Source organism: Sinocyclocheilus rhinocerous, unplaced genomic scaffold, assembly GCF_001515625.1.
Source record: "Sinocyclocheilus rhinocerous isolate Xijiao unplaced genomic scaffold, SAMN03320098_v1.1 scaffold512, whole genome shotgun sequence".
NCBI lineage: Eukaryota > Metazoa > Chordata > Actinopteri > Cypriniformes > Cyprinidae > Sinocyclocheilus > Sinocyclocheilus rhinocerous.
Window position 1 is genome coordinate 155,714 of NW_015638979.1, and position 19,035 is coordinate 174,748.

General features: G+C 35.5%; 1 protein-coding gene across 5 annotated transcripts in view; it reads right to left on the minus strand.

Annotated features, from left to right (window-relative positions):
• mcph1 (microcephalin 1) overlaps nt 1-19,035 on the minus strand; it is an 88,505-nt gene that overhangs the window by 66,258 nt on the left and 3,212 nt on the right. For all 5 annotated transcript variants that reach the window (XM_016566259.1, XM_016566258.1, XM_016566260.1 and 2 more), the window contains 7 exons: nt 18,607-18,691; nt 18,325-18,436; nt 18,086-18,217; nt 15,143-15,235; nt 13,136-14,284; nt 12,589-12,689; nt 651-688 (listed from right to left, as the gene is read on the minus strand). In XM_016566259.1, the coding sequence (XP_016421745.1) occupies nt 651-688; nt 12,589-12,689; nt 13,136-14,284; nt 15,143-15,235; nt 18,086-18,217; nt 18,325-18,436; nt 18,607-18,691 (1,710 nt within the window). The remainder of the gene's footprint in view (nt 1-650; nt 689-12,588; nt 12,690-13,135; nt 14,285-15,142; nt 15,236-18,085; nt 18,218-18,324; nt 18,437-18,606; nt 18,692-19,035) is intronic.

Consider the following 19,035-nt stretch of genomic DNA (forward strand, 5'->3'; position numbering starts at 1 on the left):
CATCGCATCTCGTGCACCACTGATAAGGCTGCCTGATGCACACCTAAAATTCGAATGCAATGTTTTTGCATTAGAATGTGGATTTTTATTTTAAATTCGACGAATATTCGAAATTCGATAGGTGTACATCTAATTAGCAAAAAAAATTATCTGCAAAGTTTCTAATAATGCATCTAGTTCCATATTAAGCATATGCATAATTTACAGTATTAAGAACATATTAAAAATAAATGGTTGGATCCAAATAGAGGAGTGTGATCAATTCAGTCATCAAAATCTCACTTAAATGGCTGAATAATTCCAAACAAATGCAGTCATTTTGACAGGAACCCAAAAAAGAAGACCATTAATGTTGTGTATCCTTTAATAACAACAGGACTAGTTAGCTCACTGTGTTGTAAAGACACAGACTACAACTCTTAAATGAGAGGGTGAATTATGCCAGAGTGTAATAAGGGTGATAATATATCTGTGCTAAACTTAGGCGTTTATCTCAATCACTGTGAGTGAAAACTTTTCAATTTTTTGAAAAAAAATTTTTTTTATGCGAGCGATTTACAAGATGGGTGGTTGTATCCATGCAGCACAATAGCTAGACTTTATTATTTCCAGTTTTTAATAGTACACAGTATAGAGTCACAGATACTCACTCAGTGGGCATGCTTGTCATTACCAAGGATCTATTTTTCTGTAGAGACAAAAAAGAAAAAAGAAAAAAAACTGAAAGATTAGATATTAATTTTGCAGTTCATTTATTTTTACTAATACACTCAATGTTTTTAATGACATTCAACTAAACTTTTATTATCTCAGACACATTTACTATTGAGCTCCTGTTTTGTTGGAGAGTAGCATAAACCAGTAAACACATGCCGGATATCTGCATATTTGGTTAACGAAGAGGAAATGAAACCAAGGCCATACTGGAGGGGAAGCAGTTGAGAGTCATTTAAGCACAAAACATCATGGCGCCGTTTCATCCGTCCCCTGTACCCTGGCTTCAGTACAACAGATCCGTAGCACAAACACATGAATTGCCTTCCTCTCTATTCCCCTACAGGAAGTTGGGGTTTACATCCATCGGTGAACAGGGCAGCTAAAACAGGTTCATACATAACATGTTTACCAAGATGCTTTCTGACACCATGACACAAATATGTGGCCAGGTGCAAGCAGATATTATGGTCAATAGAAGTTAAAAGACATTGCTCATAAAACATGACGTCAGACTGTTCAAGGAAGACAATTCTGTGCTTGAAAAAAATATAAAAATAAAGAGAGAATGTTGTAGCTGCATGTACAATACATACAACATACCTGACAATTCACAAGGTGACGTTTATGAATTTAATCATTTTAGGGTCTGGGGGCATTATTCATTTGTAAAATGTAAAACATATCATTGTAACTAATTACAAGGCAATTAAATTGCAATCTAATGATTTAATTAGAAATATTATTTACTTTAAGGATTTTTTTTTTTTACTCAAATTACTGAAGGTATCCAAAATATAACTTACAACTTTAATAATATATATTAAACACAATTTTATAATGGTTATTACTGTTCAATAAATTATATTTTATATTATAAAATTAGCTTACTTGGAATTGAGAAATGGTCTGTATGTTAATTATGGAAATTTATCAACAACTTCAGTGCAGGTTACATAGTTCATTCATCATTCATTCATTCATGTATTTATTAAGCACCGATAAACACAACAGCAGTTGACCATAGTGCTGTACAAATAGATTAAAAAGCCAGAAAGAAGAAAAAAATAAATAATAGTAATAATAATAATAATAATAATAAAAACATCAATAAAATCCAGAACAAAAATTTAACATACAAAGTTAAAAAGCCAAGGTAAGAAAATAGGATTTCAACTTCGTTTTAAACTCATAGACAGACTTTGAAGCTTTCACAGATGAAGGAAGGTTATTCCATAGCCTCGGTCCAACTATTGCAAATGCACGATCACCTCTTGTCTTTAGCCGTGATCTAGGCTGAGCCAAGGAGAGGTTTATTGTCGATCTGAGACATCTTGTTGGCTTATTTTCTTTTAATAAGTCAGATAAATAAAAGGGTAACCAAAGTATACTTTGGTTTTTAGTTCAGCCAGTAGGTGGCATAAGGGACTAATGTTACTGCAGCAATTAGCTACCTAAAGCCCAAAGTATACTTTGGTTTTTACGCGTATGTGAGGATCCACGTAAAGAGTGTGACAAATTTCGTCACCAGAATAGTACACGCATAATGTACGTGCACCATCCAATGTTTTAACCAGCAGTTTGCACATACGCATTGACTTGGTTTTACACTAATCAGTCATTCCACAAGGTGGCAACACTGGCCCAGGCCGTTGTTTCACAGTAGAAAATGAAACTAAAGAAATGGAACAACAACAACAACAAAAGCCTGCAACAACAACAGACGGCTGCACTGACAAGTGCTTGAGAGGGTTATGAGATAGCAGCAACTTTACTTTAAAATAGTACAAAGACATTTTTTGTTTGTCATAACCTCCATAGAAAAACAGAGCACACGCTGGACAAAGATGAATTCGCATACACCTCAAATGGACTATCCTTTGACAGGCTATACATACGACTTGGGCCTTAAGGTTAAGTTAGTTTAAAAGCATTACATTGTAATAACACCCATTGTACTCGCTACATCGTAAGAAGAATGGTTTCTAAGCTAATATTAGTTTCTTTCATTCTTACTCCAAGGTCACCGTAGCCACCCAGAACCAGTCCATATCAAGCCCAGATGGTGGATCAGCACCTAGAGACGACCTCTACAGCCCTGAGTGTCAGCAGAGACCATATCAACTAGACGAGCCCCAGAGACAGATCCCCTGCGAAAGACCGCGTCAACTAGACAACCATCGGCACAAGACCACAGGAAAAAGACTAGCCCTCTGCATCTGACATGTGTTTCAGCCTGGGATTAAACTGCTGGTTTCGTTTGGCCAGAGGAGAACTGGCCCCTGACAAAGCCTGGTTTCTCCCAAGGTTTTTTCTCCATTTCTGTCATGGAGTTTTGGTGAAAAATGATTCTTTGTTATTGCCCTCTCAACTATTTTCCTGTTTGACACTGTAAAGCTGCTTTGACACAATCTGTATTGTGTAAAGCGCTATATAAAGGTGACTTGAGTTGACATTGTTGGCAGCAATCCCACCTCAGCATTGCTGTAGTGCCCTTATCTTTATTCTGATTAGTGAAAAGATTTGAGGCGCTGCACCAAGGATGTTTTACTGGGGAAAAGATTGTGACAGCTCGAGAAACTCTTATGGTCTCACTACAGTCTATGAGCTTGCACTTTCACCCCAACACCAGACAACCCCCCCCCCCCCAAAAAAAACTCTTTGGATCTACATAAATTAAACGCGTGGCCTTAGGTTAAATTTGCCATTTTTAATCAAAATGACATATTTTGATTCAAAATGGCAAATTTAACCTAAGGCCACGTGTCCACCAAAGCATTTTTAGGCAGCTGAAAACACCAAACACTCTACTGAAAACACCCAGCTGTGAGCACTTGAGAGCGCAGCATTTTTTTTTCCCAGTTGAGACGCTGTGGTTGCTATGATATGGAATATCCGCTGAAGTAATAAGGCAGACACGAATTAGACACGCATCACGAATGAAATGTTTCTCCAAGCATTATTTTTCATAATATTATTGTAGTCTGGCAATTCCATCTGGTAAAGATGCAAATACTCTGAGAAAAGCTATTTTAATTTCTTAATTGATGTTCAATCGTAGAACAAGCAGGGTGTGACGGTTGGTCGGTGTGGTATTAGTCCCACCCCTCCTTCACTGTGATTGGTTAACTGACTAAAAATGGTGTTTTACCCAAAATTTAACATTCTTCAACTGTCGTCGCCAAGAAAATACGCCCAAGTACTCAGCATGAAAAAGACGCTCAGCCGGCACACTTTCAATGAATTATTCTGCCATGTTCACAAAACTGTGAATTAAACTACTGTACCATGGTCTGTCTAAATACTCGATTATAGCTGAAGGTGCATTAAAATCATGTAATACTCAAGTAGATCTGGTTATTTTAATCACCAGTCTAACCACACACACTTACACACAGAGATTGCACAGATTCATTTGGGAGCACAGAAACGTTTTGTCAATGGTGCCTCAACTTTTATCAATAAAATAGCTTCACTACTGAAAAACTCCATTATAATTATCAGCGATGAGGTGGTAATGACACCGTTTTAAAAGTAATTATACTAACAACTTCACTATGCTGCACTGAAACAGGGAATTCTTACATGCACACATGTAATCTTACCATTATACTTTATTTCTGTGTCTGGTTTAAAGTGGGCAGAATGCCCTTTCAGTAAAATGTTGTGCTGTAAAATTCACAGACAGCTTTAAATTGCCAATGCTGGTAAGTGACCATGGTATATGCAGGATAATCCATGGCTAAGTGTGCCTTACACATTGACCTATCAGTAAGCCCCACCCCCTTAGTTACTGTTGCTAACTCGGACAAACATACAGAGTTGCTAACTGTCTTACAATGACAGCTGTCAGGAGATGCTTCATGTTATGGTTGTCATGATCAAACATGATAACATCCAGGATCAACACTGTTCATGTACCGCAGGGTAAGATTCAATTATTTTACATTTAACCAGTTTAATATGGAGAGGCACTGAAATGTAGACCGCCGTTTATGTGTTTTTGACCTACACTGTACGTTAGCATGGACTCAGTAACTTTAAATGTTAGCTAGTTTTAGCCAGAGATACCTTGTTGAAGCACAAGTCAAGTCAATGAAATTAATGTTCTGCTTGAACAGATGAAAATTGTAGCAATGAGAGTATGACAACCTGACTTTTTTCTCTGTCTTGTCTGGGTTTAGGAAATGGAATAAAATAAATCCCATTGCCCATCCTCTAATGATAACCTGGAATCAGTGTTACAAGTACCCCAGGCACATCGTTTTACCATTTGTAACAGAAAGACCATCAAAATGATGAGAGCTACGGAGCTTTCAATGTTTCTCTATGGTGCTGAAACCTAAAGATAGTCATAGTATCGGTATACTATGTATTAAATATATACAGATTTTAATTAATTTTAAATTAAAATTAAAATATACAGATATTTTAGTTTGAGTGACAGGAAGATGAAAATACAGGGCCAATTTGTATTCGTGAACATTGGTTTGTAGCACAAAAAGTTCACACTTTACAATAGTTTGTTACTATTTAGTAGGGGTTGCACCGACTAATCGACTTCAATGCTCTGCCATGACGCTTTAAGCTTGACGTCAACTAGTCGCTGGTCCTATAGAGCGTGCAACAGGATAAGAAATCTTTGAAGGACTTCCACATTTACGCTCCATTTCCAAACAGTTAAAATGACAAATAAATGCATACTCTGAAAGCGCTCCACAAAACATGTGAGATTATATTACTGGATGCTCGAAACTGAACGGGAGAATGCACGTTTTAAATCGCTTATTGTACAGGTAGGCAAGTTTTTCGCTGTTCTAATCTAATGCACTGCTGCACTGTAAGGCACACACATTACAGACAGTAGCTCGTACATCACGTGCAGATCGCGTGCACACAGAATCATTCAGCGTGGAAATGTATTGTCAACATTGTTCTGTGATTTCTGAAAAGTTCAAGCATATATTTCTTAATAACTACATCCCACAGCTTCACTACTAGTAGAGAGACGCTGCCAGGTAGAATATGTGGGCAGCGCTGTGTCATATGCCATATGTGCACAAGGTCTTTATCACAGCTCCAGACTTATTTGTTCATTAATGACGTCATCAGCAGCTAGTCGACTTCGACTCGACTTTCATCACATAAAAGTCGACTTAAAAAAAAATCAGAAGTCGTTCAAACCCTACTATTTAGTCATTTACCTTTTGAAGCTGGACAGAAATAAAAATGACTACTTTTTTCAGAAACAAATTGTGTATTTTAATTTTTATTTTATTCCCACATTGTGCCTTCAGTTAATGCACGCCCGATTTTTAGTGAACGCTGATATTTTTTGAGGAGCTGCAAAGATATTCAAGGCAGTATATTTTCTGCATCCAATTGAAACAAAGCTGTATTTTACATTATTTATAATGGATATATATGATTTAACTTGTATCATGTTAGTGATTTTTATTCATTACAGCATAGACTAACCAAACTGTTTTCAGATGCAGTTGTATCATTTGTTTAAGTTTTATTAGACTGCAGAAATCAAAATGAAAGGATGATTGACAATATTTATTAAACTTTGAGATTTCACTGCTTAATCGGAATTAATACAGAATGCAGTCACTTTAACTTAACAAAATAAAAGAAGCATCAAATCAAGATGTGGAGTCAAGAAAAAAAAAGTTAGAAAAAATTACATACGGATGAATTATGTTTGACAGGTAACATCTTTTTCCACAGTAATACACGTTGCAATCAGCCGTTATAGCAGTCGTAAAATAGACACAACCAGCCTCTTATCCATAATTTTTTCCTTCGTTTTAGTTAAAATGGGAGTATTTTGTATTAATTCTTCCCTTCATTTTAGTCCCATTGTTTTTAGCTGAATTGCATTTTACTTATTTGTATTTTATTTTGTTTTACTTATTTGTTATCTTGTTTTAAATGATGGGAATTCAATATTACAACATTATCACAATTTGACTAAAACATTCGACAAGAATTCATGGAGACAATATCTTTTTCTGCATATCATGTCCAGGATTCTGTAGCACATAAAATAGTGCACATAAATTCATGTTTTGTGGAACTAGGCTACCACACACATATGGCAAAGGATATATATATATATACACAGTATCTCACAGAAGTGAGTACACCCCTCACATTTTTGTAAATATTTTATTATATCTTTTCATGTGACAACACTGAAGAAATGACACTTTGCTACTATGTAAATTAGTGAGTGTACAGCTTGTATAAGTAAGAATTTGCTGTCCCCTCAAAAAAATATTTACAAAAATGTGAGGGGTGTACTCACTTCTGTGAGATATATATATATACACACACACACAGTGGTGGCCAAAATTATTAGAACACTTGGCAAATTTAAGAGGTTTCAGTTTTTTGGTTTGTTTTTTAATTGGCCATTACAATGCCCATAAAACGAATTAAATATCTACAAAGTCATCATTATGCTCTATAAACCATAGAATAGAGCCATCATAAGGAGATTTAGGTAATTTTCCTTACAAAAAAACAAGCTAGGCCTATTTCACTGTCAATGTCACACAATCATATTCCTTCACAGAAGAAGCCAAATTACTTGTGTAATCATTCTTGTGGGGGGAAAAAAATGCAAGCACCGTCACCAACAGCAAGTTTAGTTTTACTTTTCTTTTTGTTTTTATTTTGAAAAGGTTGTTTGCTGTTTACCTCATGCTACACTATGGAGGCTCTCTCTCTTTTTTTTTTTTTTTGATTCCTCAGTGCTTGCTAAACGTTCTGTAATTTATTAATCTGTATATAATAGCCTATACAGCATGGTGTATATGCCATGCCTCATCTTATTCGTTTTTGTTAATAAATGTTTTGTAAGCTAGTTTGTCATTGTATCTTACTTTTTATTGTTGTTGTGCTTTTTAATTAAGAATAACAATGAATCCATCTTTTGTTTTAGTCTTAAAAAGTGAAAGGTGTGCAGATGTAAGCAAAACAAACAATTATCTTTTCTTGTGAAATGTGACAAGATCGCGATTTCGAAAGTGAAAGCGCATGAAGCTCGACTTATAACATAGCAAAAGAGGAACTCCCATTCACAAAATGCAAATCACAAATAATACTACTGATGAAAAAGAACGGGTTGAATGTTAACCACTTTCGTTTCCATAAAACTATAAACTATGATAAAAGTTAATCAGCATGCATTGATTAATCCCATGCTGTAGCGCAAAAAAAAACTGACCAACTGAGAAAGTTAGTCGCAAAAGAGTGACCAGTGGGAAGAATGAGTCTGTATTGGGTCTGTATTTATTTTCCAAGAGGACAATGACCCTAAATTCTTGACCATTCTTCTAACTATTGACGAAAGTGACGTGACATGTGGCCAAGTATGGTAACCCATACTCGGAATAGTTACTTGAGTAAAATAAAACTAAAGTATTCAACTTCGCTACATTTATTTTTCACCAAAAGTACAAAATACAAAAAAAAACTAGACAAAGGCGAGCCGGTGTTTGACGGGCACTTTTCAAATTTCTGGGGTGGAGCCCAGCGCTTCAGCCAATAACAGACAGGTCTTACTCAGGTTAAAAAAAAAAAAATCAAAACCTCCAGTTCAGCTGCGGGGGTGGGACGTTCAAACCGCGCTATGCTTTGACTGTCAATCACCGGCGTTGTAGTTTTGAATCAGCTTAATTAGCGTTTCAGTATTTTAGTGAATGTGAGCTATGCTCTGATTTTAAATCATAATTTTGTCAGCTCCTGAAATGGGTCATACCTTCAATATTACAAGAGCACACAGCAGTATAAGTAAATAGAAAACTCGGTTGATAGAATTATTGCATGGATGGAGCAAGAACAATTTAAGTGTCTAAAATATATGCACACAGTTCAGTAGAATGGTAAAAATCGCTCTCTTTAACCGTACAGTTAAACTTAATGTACGAAGCAAAAATAACCACAACATTAACAACATTGAAATAAGAGTGCATGCATTTTTACGTGCATCTGGCTGTTAGATCAACCATCATTTATCTGTCAATCAGATGCATTTTAAATCACTTTTTCTGTGTGCGTGCTTTGGATGTGTGTGCACATGGGCGAAGAAACAAGATGTCTATGTATGACCAGAAGATTTATTCATATCCAAAACGAGACCATGTGAACATGCAGTGCATGCTTCATTCATACTCGGTTTCATTCATACTCTAAGCCGGAGGGCGCTCTCGCGCAGAGTCCAAAACGGCCCAGTAGAAGTAATATATAATAAATTATGACCTGCAGGAAATCCCTAATATTGACAAAGGCATCCAGCTATGGCTGTAGCTAAAAAAAAGGTCAGGTCATTTCCAGGTAATAAATATAGTATATGAATAATGCAGTGCTAATTGACATAACATTTACTACAATATAGAAACTATTCTGCCTTATGTGTTTGTATAAACCAATCCTAAAATTGTCATTAGGAAAACACAGAAAAAATATTATAGAATACAAATGATTGGTTAAAGTCAAGAAGACTCACAGGCTGTTTTCTCTGCTGCACACATCCTTGTGTAAGTGTTCTTTAGCCTGTTGACTTTCATTCATAGTATTCAGCTAACTATGAAATATTTTGCAATAAGATATCTAAGATTTTTTTTTTTTTGACCATATTGGAATCGAAATTAGGAATTGACAAGAATTGGAATCATTAAAATTCAAACGATGCCCAACCTTACCCATACCCCACATTATTTTTTACTGGCACCTTTCTATTCACACTATTCTAGACCCTTTCTTTTCTTTTAAACCTTCACCTACCCTTCTTTGCTTTTGCCCTTCTTAAAAACAACCACATAATCTTATACGTGAATGTACTTTTCAAAATTAGTTATAAAACAGTTGCTACTGGCAACAGGGATAGGTAGTATGTTTTCTTAACATAGCGTCAAACATGACAATTTATGAGACTAATATCATGTTTTGCTCCAAAATCACTATATAACATCAGTCGTGTTTGAAACAGTTAGCTTCTGTGGTTCAATGTTGATTATCACAGTGAGACAGAAAATATTTTTTTATAAAATTCTAAACTGTGATACAAGCTATGTCAATTAGCATTGCATTGTAATTGTGTGTGTTATTGTCTTCCACGTTTCATCAGTCAAAGCGTCTCTATCTGCATGTTATTTAGCTGTAGGATATCTGCTGCATTTGTCCATATAAGGGATTTCCTGGGTCTCACTTGTGAAACAGATATTACAGTACAAGGGTGTTAGGATTAGGGTTAACCCTGCTCCATAATGCTCACAAAGTCTCATTTTGGGTAAAAAAAATAAATAATAATAATACTAAAGTACTTTGTAACGCAGTAACTTGAGTAGTTTTTCAGCAAACTACTTTTTTACTCTTACTTGAGTCATATTATTTTTCAGTACTTTTACTTGTACTCAAGTAAATTATTCCTTAAGTAGCAATACTTTTACTTAAGTACAATTTCTTAGTACTCTTTCCACCACTACAGATCTGTTGTACATTCAGAGGAAAGCATTTGGCTTGAGTTGCAGAAGGCATGGGATAACATTAATGTTCTGAGGAACACTGAAAAAAATGATTCATTGAATTTACTCATTTTTAAGGTAAGTGGTTGCAATCAATTTATTTTAGCTACATTTAAATAAACAAATTCAGTTGACTAACTTTCAAATTTTTTTTATTAAATGTAGCTAAAATAAATTGTTTGCAACCACTTACCTTAAAAAAAAATGTAGTATCATTTTTTTCAGTGAAATATACTGACACTATGCCAGAGAGATGTGCTGCTATAATTGCTGCAAAAGGTGGACATACCAAATATTAAAGTTAAGTGTATAAAAACAGTATGACTCACGTCATCTGATATTTGCTGTGCTTAGAGCAACCATCTGCATGTTCCATGAACATTATGAAATGAAATCACTATGAAATTGGAGGCAAAAAGGTCAATATTTTCAGATCATTATATATATATATATATATACACACACACATTACTATTAGCCCTAAAAGGAGCATGAACTTAAGACAAAGAATTGGTGTGAACCCCTTGCACAAATGAAGGAAATTCTTTTGAGTATGACACACTAAGCTTCGTGGCCGGTACATGCACTCTAATATGTGGTCTCTAGTCACAAAGAGAGAAACGGGGGCCAGTCTCTGTTCTGGCCTTTCCCAACAAAACTACTAAAAGCTTATAAATTTGATATAAAGTATTGCAATATAGTAATGGACTACATGACATGACTTGAAAAAAAAAAAATTATTCCCAGTGCACACAGACTTACCAGATTACTGAACGCACTGTTTGCATTTAATTCAGTTATATACATAGTCAATTTATTAAATTTCTTTATTTGTGAAAAATACTATAGTAGGTTACAGACTATAGTATATTACTATAGTAGGTTAGTACTATAGTATATTACAGACTCAGTTTTTTTGTGTGTGGATAATTTCAAATAATTTCTACTTTAGTAAATATGTACAATAAATATACACTTCATTTCAGCTCTAAGATATCACCATTGGCCATCAAAAAAAAAACAAACAACTTTATCAAAACACTTTGCAACAACCACTTAAAACAAACTACAAATTCAAACACCAGATCACCTCTCATTATAACACTAATACAATTATACAATAATTCTGTGTTACTTTACTTTCACAACTATTGTAGTCATTAATTATTTGAATTAGTTTTTATATTTTGTTTTATTTTTAAAAATCCTGCTCATGCCCAATTTAAATAATCATACTCTGCATCCAGATCAACTGTGAGGTCATTTATATAGGTTTATATTTTATTCCAAGAAACAAAAACATTTTTATGGTTGTACTTTTAGTTTACTATAATAACCCTGACCTGAGTGAGAATTTCACTCAGAGCAAAGGTTCCAGAGGAGAAGCCAATCCTGCTTTTGCCCAAACTTTACACAATTTAAATGATCATACTCTGCATCCAGTAAAATTTGAATTTACTCAGTTACACAGTTTGTGGAAATGAAATCATATAGAGACGACCTCTAGAAGTGAAAGCCATCTCTCTGTGTTCCAGGAGGGAGTTTTTTCAGGCTGAGGGAAAGCAAAAAGAGAACTCGCCAGGTGCGAATCTAAGTGGTGAAGAAAACGCACAGGAAGCCAGGAAAGCAACAAAGAGAGTAGCATATAACATCTGCATCTGAAATCATTACTATGCTCCATTACTAGGCCATGCTATGTTGCTCCACAGAAGCATCAAGCTGAAAGCTTTGGCTGGAAACATAAAACACAGCTTTAAAAGGCTTGTTAAAATGTAAAAGAGGCAAAAAAAAAAAAAAACCTACATATGGAAAACAGCCCTTTCCTACTATAAAGGTGGAAAAAAAGTTGCTTGTCCTATCCAATCAAAGTCTACAGTATTTCAGCACAAATTTACCTGCTTCTTGGCTAATCAAATTACAGATCTCAACAAGGACAGGTTGCATTACACACATATACCATCAAAAGCAATGAACAAATCGACACAAGGTAAAAGAAAACAGACCAAATTACATGAGTTTACTTTCATGTTAATTTGGATAAACAGTCTGCGCCAACCACAATGCATCTTAAAGTCATCTCAATATTTGCTTTTTGTTTATATTTATACAATAAATTTGGGTTGGTACAAATTCAAGAGCATTAATGAATCTTTGTCAAAAAATAAATAAATGCCAGTACTACTTGTGTGATATGGAGTTCACTTATTTATTTTTTGTAATTTCTCAAATATATATTAAATCATAAACTAGCTCACACAAATTCCTTAATTTTTTGCCCAACGGAAATGTTTAGTACTATCTAAAAGACATTAAAATACTAAAACTGTAGCTACTTTACCTTCATGAACTTGTCCTTTTTCATGTGTCTTGGTTTGCTACTCATTTCAGGACTTCTCTCAATGCTCCCATCAGTTGCCCTTTCATTTTCTTTGCCTACAACTGATATAATGCAAACAAAGAAAGAAAGTTGAGCTGAGAGGAGAGCAGCACACAGCAGGTGCACAGTGACAGCTGAGCAGCAGATAAGAGTGTTTCTTAAAACGTTTATTCAACCATGCAACATTTTAAAAGCATGCTTTATTGTGAAGTGTTTCTCAACTAACACAAAGGAAATTCCTTGCTTTCAAGTATAAAAATGTAAAGAATTTAATCTTATCACAGTGTAGCAGTGACCTAGATGTCATTGCATAGCCACAATTTGACAACAGACAATTTGAAACAGTGTGCAAATGTTCACCTAAAATAAAGCTTTTACATTTTCATACTTTCTATACATGTACTGCCAAGGCCTTGCCTTGTGAATTTATAAACTCAGCTGTGTTTAGAGATAAGCAAGATCCCATTTAATACTAATAAAAAATAAAATAAAACAACAATTTACATACTTTTTAAACCCATCTGTCTCTTTTCAATGGCATGTTTGGGGTCAGGGGCAGTTTCAAGACAGTTCTGTATTTGTGGATTCACATTAACCGCTGAGGATGACACTGGAGTAGCCGTTGAAGTCTTCTTTTCATTAGCAGGACTGAGCTCAATTGAGCTTTTATACTTCTTCCCTTCAGAAAGAACAGCAGAGCTTAACCTAGTTTGTGTCTTCTGTTTCTTTGCCGATGCCTCAAGTTTTATTTCTTCAAACCTGGGCAACTCACATGTCGCCACAGACAAACATTCAGGCCTTGATTCATGTGTCTCAGGAGCAGGGCCTGATGAGCCAACCAACAAGTCTTTAATGTCAATATTTTCATGTTTTCGCTTTTTACCAAGTGATCTCTTGCCCTTCCTCTTGTTTGAGTCCTCCAGGTCAAAAGCGGGCATGTGCAATCTTTCTGAGGTCGACCCAAATAAAATGACCCTTTGTTTAAGGGCATTGTTGGCTGGTAAGAAGTAGTCTTCAAACACCTCACCATCCACAACATCTCTATTAGGAACATCAGCAACCGAGTCAGCAGAACACAAAACAGCAGAAGTTTGATGTTGAAATTTACGAACAGGCTTGTGAGTTACCGATCCATCACTTTCAATTTCTGTAAAACAACTGCCTGATGAAGTTTGCTTCTTGGAATACAAACGTTTGGAGTTGGTCTGCAGATCATTGGATTGCTGTATACTTTTGCTGTTTTTGTGATTGGTTTTTGTCAGGCTTTCAGGCAAGGAACTTTCAGGTCTTTCAGGGCTGCCAGATAACTCTGTAGATATACCACTGTTTTCAGTTTGTGGTTTGAGGTGTGAGCTTTGTTTTCTTTCAAAACAGGTATTATCAATGTAACTCTCTAAAGTGGACTGTTTCTTTCCTCCAATGTTGTTCACTAAAGACCTTCTTGATCGGGAAAATATAGGTGAGACTTTACTATGCGTTTCAACACCGGCCAGATTACACATAACCATGGCTGTGTCTGATTCAGGAGGTGTTTGTTTTTTTGCTTTACTTGTCATTTTCATTGTTAACATTTTATTACAGTTCTGTTTTTCTTGTTCATCTCTTTTCTTGGAGGAATGATAGTGAGAGGTTGAGAAGCAATCCAAAGGCTCTTCCTCTGTAAAAGTAAAAGTTCAACATATTTACTTTAATATAATGCAAAATGGTTACTAAAGCTACTAGGGATGCACCGAAATGAAAATTCTTGGCCGAAGCCGAACAAAATGAAACACTATTTGAACAGTATGTGTGAATTAATAATAAATGTATTAATAAAACTGTTGTAATTATTATTATTATCTTTAATATTGTCTTTATTTTATTTTACAGAACAACAGTAAAATTGCAGTACTAACATTTATGAATGCTGATGGAGCTTTTATTTTGTCGGACCTCAGTGCTTCTTGTTGACAACACAGCAGAGATATAGTTATAAATGATTCTCATTACGAATTTGGGAAGATGTTTGTCGCACATATCACATTGTCATACCCATATCTTGTAAAAATTCATAAAAATGTTACTGAGCAACTGACGAGTAACGCTGTTTCAGCGCAGATTTTCCTCGCACTTTGGACTTTGATCCCTGGCTAACAAGTAGAATGAAAACATAACATTATGCAGTTCATTTACTAATTGTTTAAGGCCATTTCGCAAAGACATGCGATGCAGTACTAAACAGTCTCTTGCTGTAATGATGTTTTGCGTCTTTCTCTGCCAATTTTAAATGCTTCCACTTACACACTGCCGACATGTTTGCTGTGCGCATCTCACTCTACGCTGGTTGCCATTTGATTGAGTCACCAAAAATGTCATTGTTCGGTATAATTTATTCAGTCTTTTTGCTTGTTTGGCCGAACACTGAAAGAGATTTTTTTGCTATTTTCGGCCAAATAATTTCGGTTGCTGAACATTCAGTGCATCCCTAAAAGCTACAATTATTCTACTACCAAAAAATACTTTTGTTTTCCCAGACCTAGTTGTTGCAAGAAAGACAGAGTTGGTGATTCCCCAAGAGGTGGTCTCAAAGGTGAATTACATTCTGAGGCACTATCCAGCATCTGTGAGGCTAAGGGACAAGACAAAATGAAATAAATACCTGAAAGACCTTTATTTCTACAGTGTGTAGAGATTCTGTAGGGCAGTGGTCTCAAACTCAATTCCTGGAGGGCCACAACTCTGCAGAGTTTAGCTCCAACCAGCTCCAAATCACACCTGCTTGGAAGATTCTAGTGATCCTGAAGACCTTGAATAGCTGGATCAGGTGTGTTTGATTAGGGTTGGAGTTAAACTGTGCAGAGCTGTGGCCCTCCAGGAATTGAGTTTGAGTTTTGTCACAATATTTGAATTTCTAACTTCGATATGATCATTTGAAAAGTATAGATATTCGGTACAGCAGGGAAGAACTGCAGAATATAATGTCATACAGATATTTTTTATATTATTAAAAAATTTTGTCCATCAATGGTGGCAATCAGTAGGCTAATTTCTAATGAAGATATCAATTTATATGACAGATTTTAATGTAGGCTTTTATACATATGTAAACATTATTTAATTACCATTATAACTAGCTATCTCACAAATTTTTGCTCACTCAGTGTTTTTTTTAATTCTACAGTGGGGTAATTTTGGTGTAGTAGCACGAGATAGACAGTAGGGTTAAGATATTTAACATTTTTATTTTTTTATTATTATCCAAATAATGTTTAGTCCTAGAACGCTATTATTATCAGAACACGTGAGCATAACATAGCAGTTAGCAGATCAATGAATGAGAGGGCAGCATTACCAGAGTTGCCTATATACCACACCATGTTACAACACAGTAGGGCTATTGCAGACAGAAACAATACTGTACTACATCGAACTAATTTTCGGCAGCCGAAATTAGCCGAAAAAAGCCGATGCTTTTTTGAACATTTTAGCAATTTAAAAATATTAAAAAATGATTTTTTTTACACGCCACCCCTGCTCTCGACAGACGGCACACCCCAGGGTGCCGCGGCACCCCGGTTGGGAAACACTGCTGTAGAGTGTAATAATTCATTTATTTTTCTCAATGCATTTACTAAAGGGGTCATGAACTGCCTGTTTTTATTTTGTACTGTTTTGTGAGGTCCACTTATAATGTTATCAAGATTTTTAAATAAAAAAACATCATAATTTAGAAGTAATAGGCTGTTTTCTGTCCTGTTTTTGACCCTCCTCATCTGAACGCTGTTTGAATGGGTGTGGCGGATTGTAGACTCAGAAGTAAATGCCCACTGCTATGATTGGCTAAGATTTGTGTATGTTTGACAGTTTACGCCCTTCACAGATGGGACACTGCTGTGATTTAACTTAACACCGCATAAACACTCATATCAAAACGATCTGTTTAACAGACAAAGCAATAGTAATCATGTAATAAAAACAGTTACTCACACTTGCGTGTTGTGACATTACTGTCAGATCCAATATAGTCAACACAGCATCGTCTTTTAGTTTCAATCTTTCTGGAAATCCTGCATCGAACTGTGCCTTGTTTGTAAATGAATATGCGGTAAAATGAAGTGAACAGTGGACCAAGTTCTTACTGACGTGGTCTGGAACTTAATTAAAAATAAATTCATCCATTCGGTCCTAATACTGGGATCAGAAGGAAGGCAATGCAAAGACTATTTTTTCCACAACTTGGCACTGCACAACGTCTTGTTATATTCGGAGCCATCTTTATCGTTTGGTTTCTGCGTAGACCTGCATATTTGCCTCTCTCGTCAACACTACATGCGTGAATCAGTGGGCGGGGCTAAACAGGCAGCGATATAGAAGCAGGCGTTGATCTTCCTCTGCGGAGGCGGTGTTTACCGACACTATTACATCATAGAGTGGTACATTCCACAAGCTGTTATTTTGGCAGACTTGCTTCGATATAAGCTGTCCTAGACTAACGAGAAAGCTTTGAGTTCTGAAACTTACAGGACGCTTTATAGTATAATGACCTCTTATATGTGAAAAGATCAAGGGGATTTTGATTTCTCAGTTCATGACACCTTTAAAAATAAAAAAATTATAATTTGGGTTATATGTGTGCAAACTATTCACAACAGAGGGTTGCAATATTCTTCGGTATGGTGTGGAGTACGTTCCTGCACCCAAAAAAGAATAGGGGAAGTTTTTAAGAATCCTATCCACCTTATTTTGCAAAGTGGAAGTAAGCCATTTTCTTTTTACTGATTCATTAGCTGCTATAGGTAAATAACTAAAAGAATAAAGTACAAATCTGCACTAGGGCTGCATGATAAATCGCATGCGATATTTAACGCGCATCTTGTCAGAAAGCCGGTTCTGTAATCAGCGGTAAATCTCCATCACGTGCGTGCTTTCACATTGAGCAGCATTAACTACACAGAGCCGTTGTTCACTGATGAGCTGCGCAAAAAATCGCGCGAATATGAACGTGGTTTTGCGCAGCTCGTCACGTGATGGAGATTTACCGCTGATTACAGAACCGGCTTTACTGATAAGATGCGCGTTAAATATCGCATGCGATTTATCGTGCAGCCCTAATCTGCACTGATTGTAATAGATGAAAATAATACGATAAACACCAGTACAAATACCAGTTTGAAATATCAAGCAGCATAACAGACTCTTTTTGTACAGGTAAATTAACCCAAAACAAATGACACCGGAAACCTTGCAAGTTACAAATGGTCGTGCTCTTTCTAACTTAAATTTTTAAATAAGGTGGATAAATGTTTTTCATTATTATCAAATCAAAAATAAACTATTTGAAATAGTGAATTAAGCAGATCCACTATGAACCAAAAGATTTGCAACCCTATAATTCAGTACAAAGCTTTGCGGTCTGGTAGAACACAAAATTATTAGTTTACAAATAAAAACTAGTTCTCAAAAGGATTTGAGGAAATACCAGTGGGTGAGAGATGTTCACGTTGAGCTCTCATTTCTCTCAGTCGCTGAGCCATGCTGTCAGAGCGTTTTAAAGAGGGACTGTACACTACTCCATTTTCCTCATCAATAACGAATGGTGATGTGTCGGAAACTGTATTAAAACAAAGTCCCAAATGCACAACAACCTTCACAAATTGTTGAATGAAATAAACAAAAAAAATAAAAATAAAAAATAAAAAAAACGTGTGCTTTTCTCACCAATCGGGGATGAGGAGATCAGGCCTTCCATCATCTTGTCTAATTTTTTCTTCAGCCGCCTGTCATTCTCAGGGGTCTTTATAGGAATATCTCTAGGTTGCATGCAACGGTGCTGCAAAAACAATGAAAAACAAACAAACAAAAAAATCAAGTATGAGGTTATTTATTAATATTTACATAGATATGTATAATATTCTTACAGAAACCATTCAATTTAAAAAAATAGTAAAACAAGTCAAAACGTTTGTTGTTTTAGATATTATTTATGTTTAATTTCCTTACTGTTCTTTTATTTAGATGAAGTTTGGACTCTTCATTTTGAGCAGGAAAAAGATTTTCATCTACACGTTCATTACTCTCTTTGCATCTGCAAAATCACATAATGAATAGAATTTGAAAGGAACGTGAAAGAAAATCCTTGAGGTCTAGAGACATCTACAGGCCATCCAAAGAAATGCAACAATCAAAATGAGGAAAAGATCACTAATGGAGTCAGAGAACTAAAATAGCACAAGAACATGCTGTCACTGGCATCAACAGATTTCTGCTCTCCAAAGGAATTTCAATCAACTAGATATTAGCAAATCAATATATGCAAAATGATTGACAAGGAGAGTGTGTTTTTAAATTAGCTAAAACACAGGATGATTTGCTTTCCTGACTTTTTTTTTTTTTTTTTTTTACAAAAACTAATGCTGTCAGAGACAGATG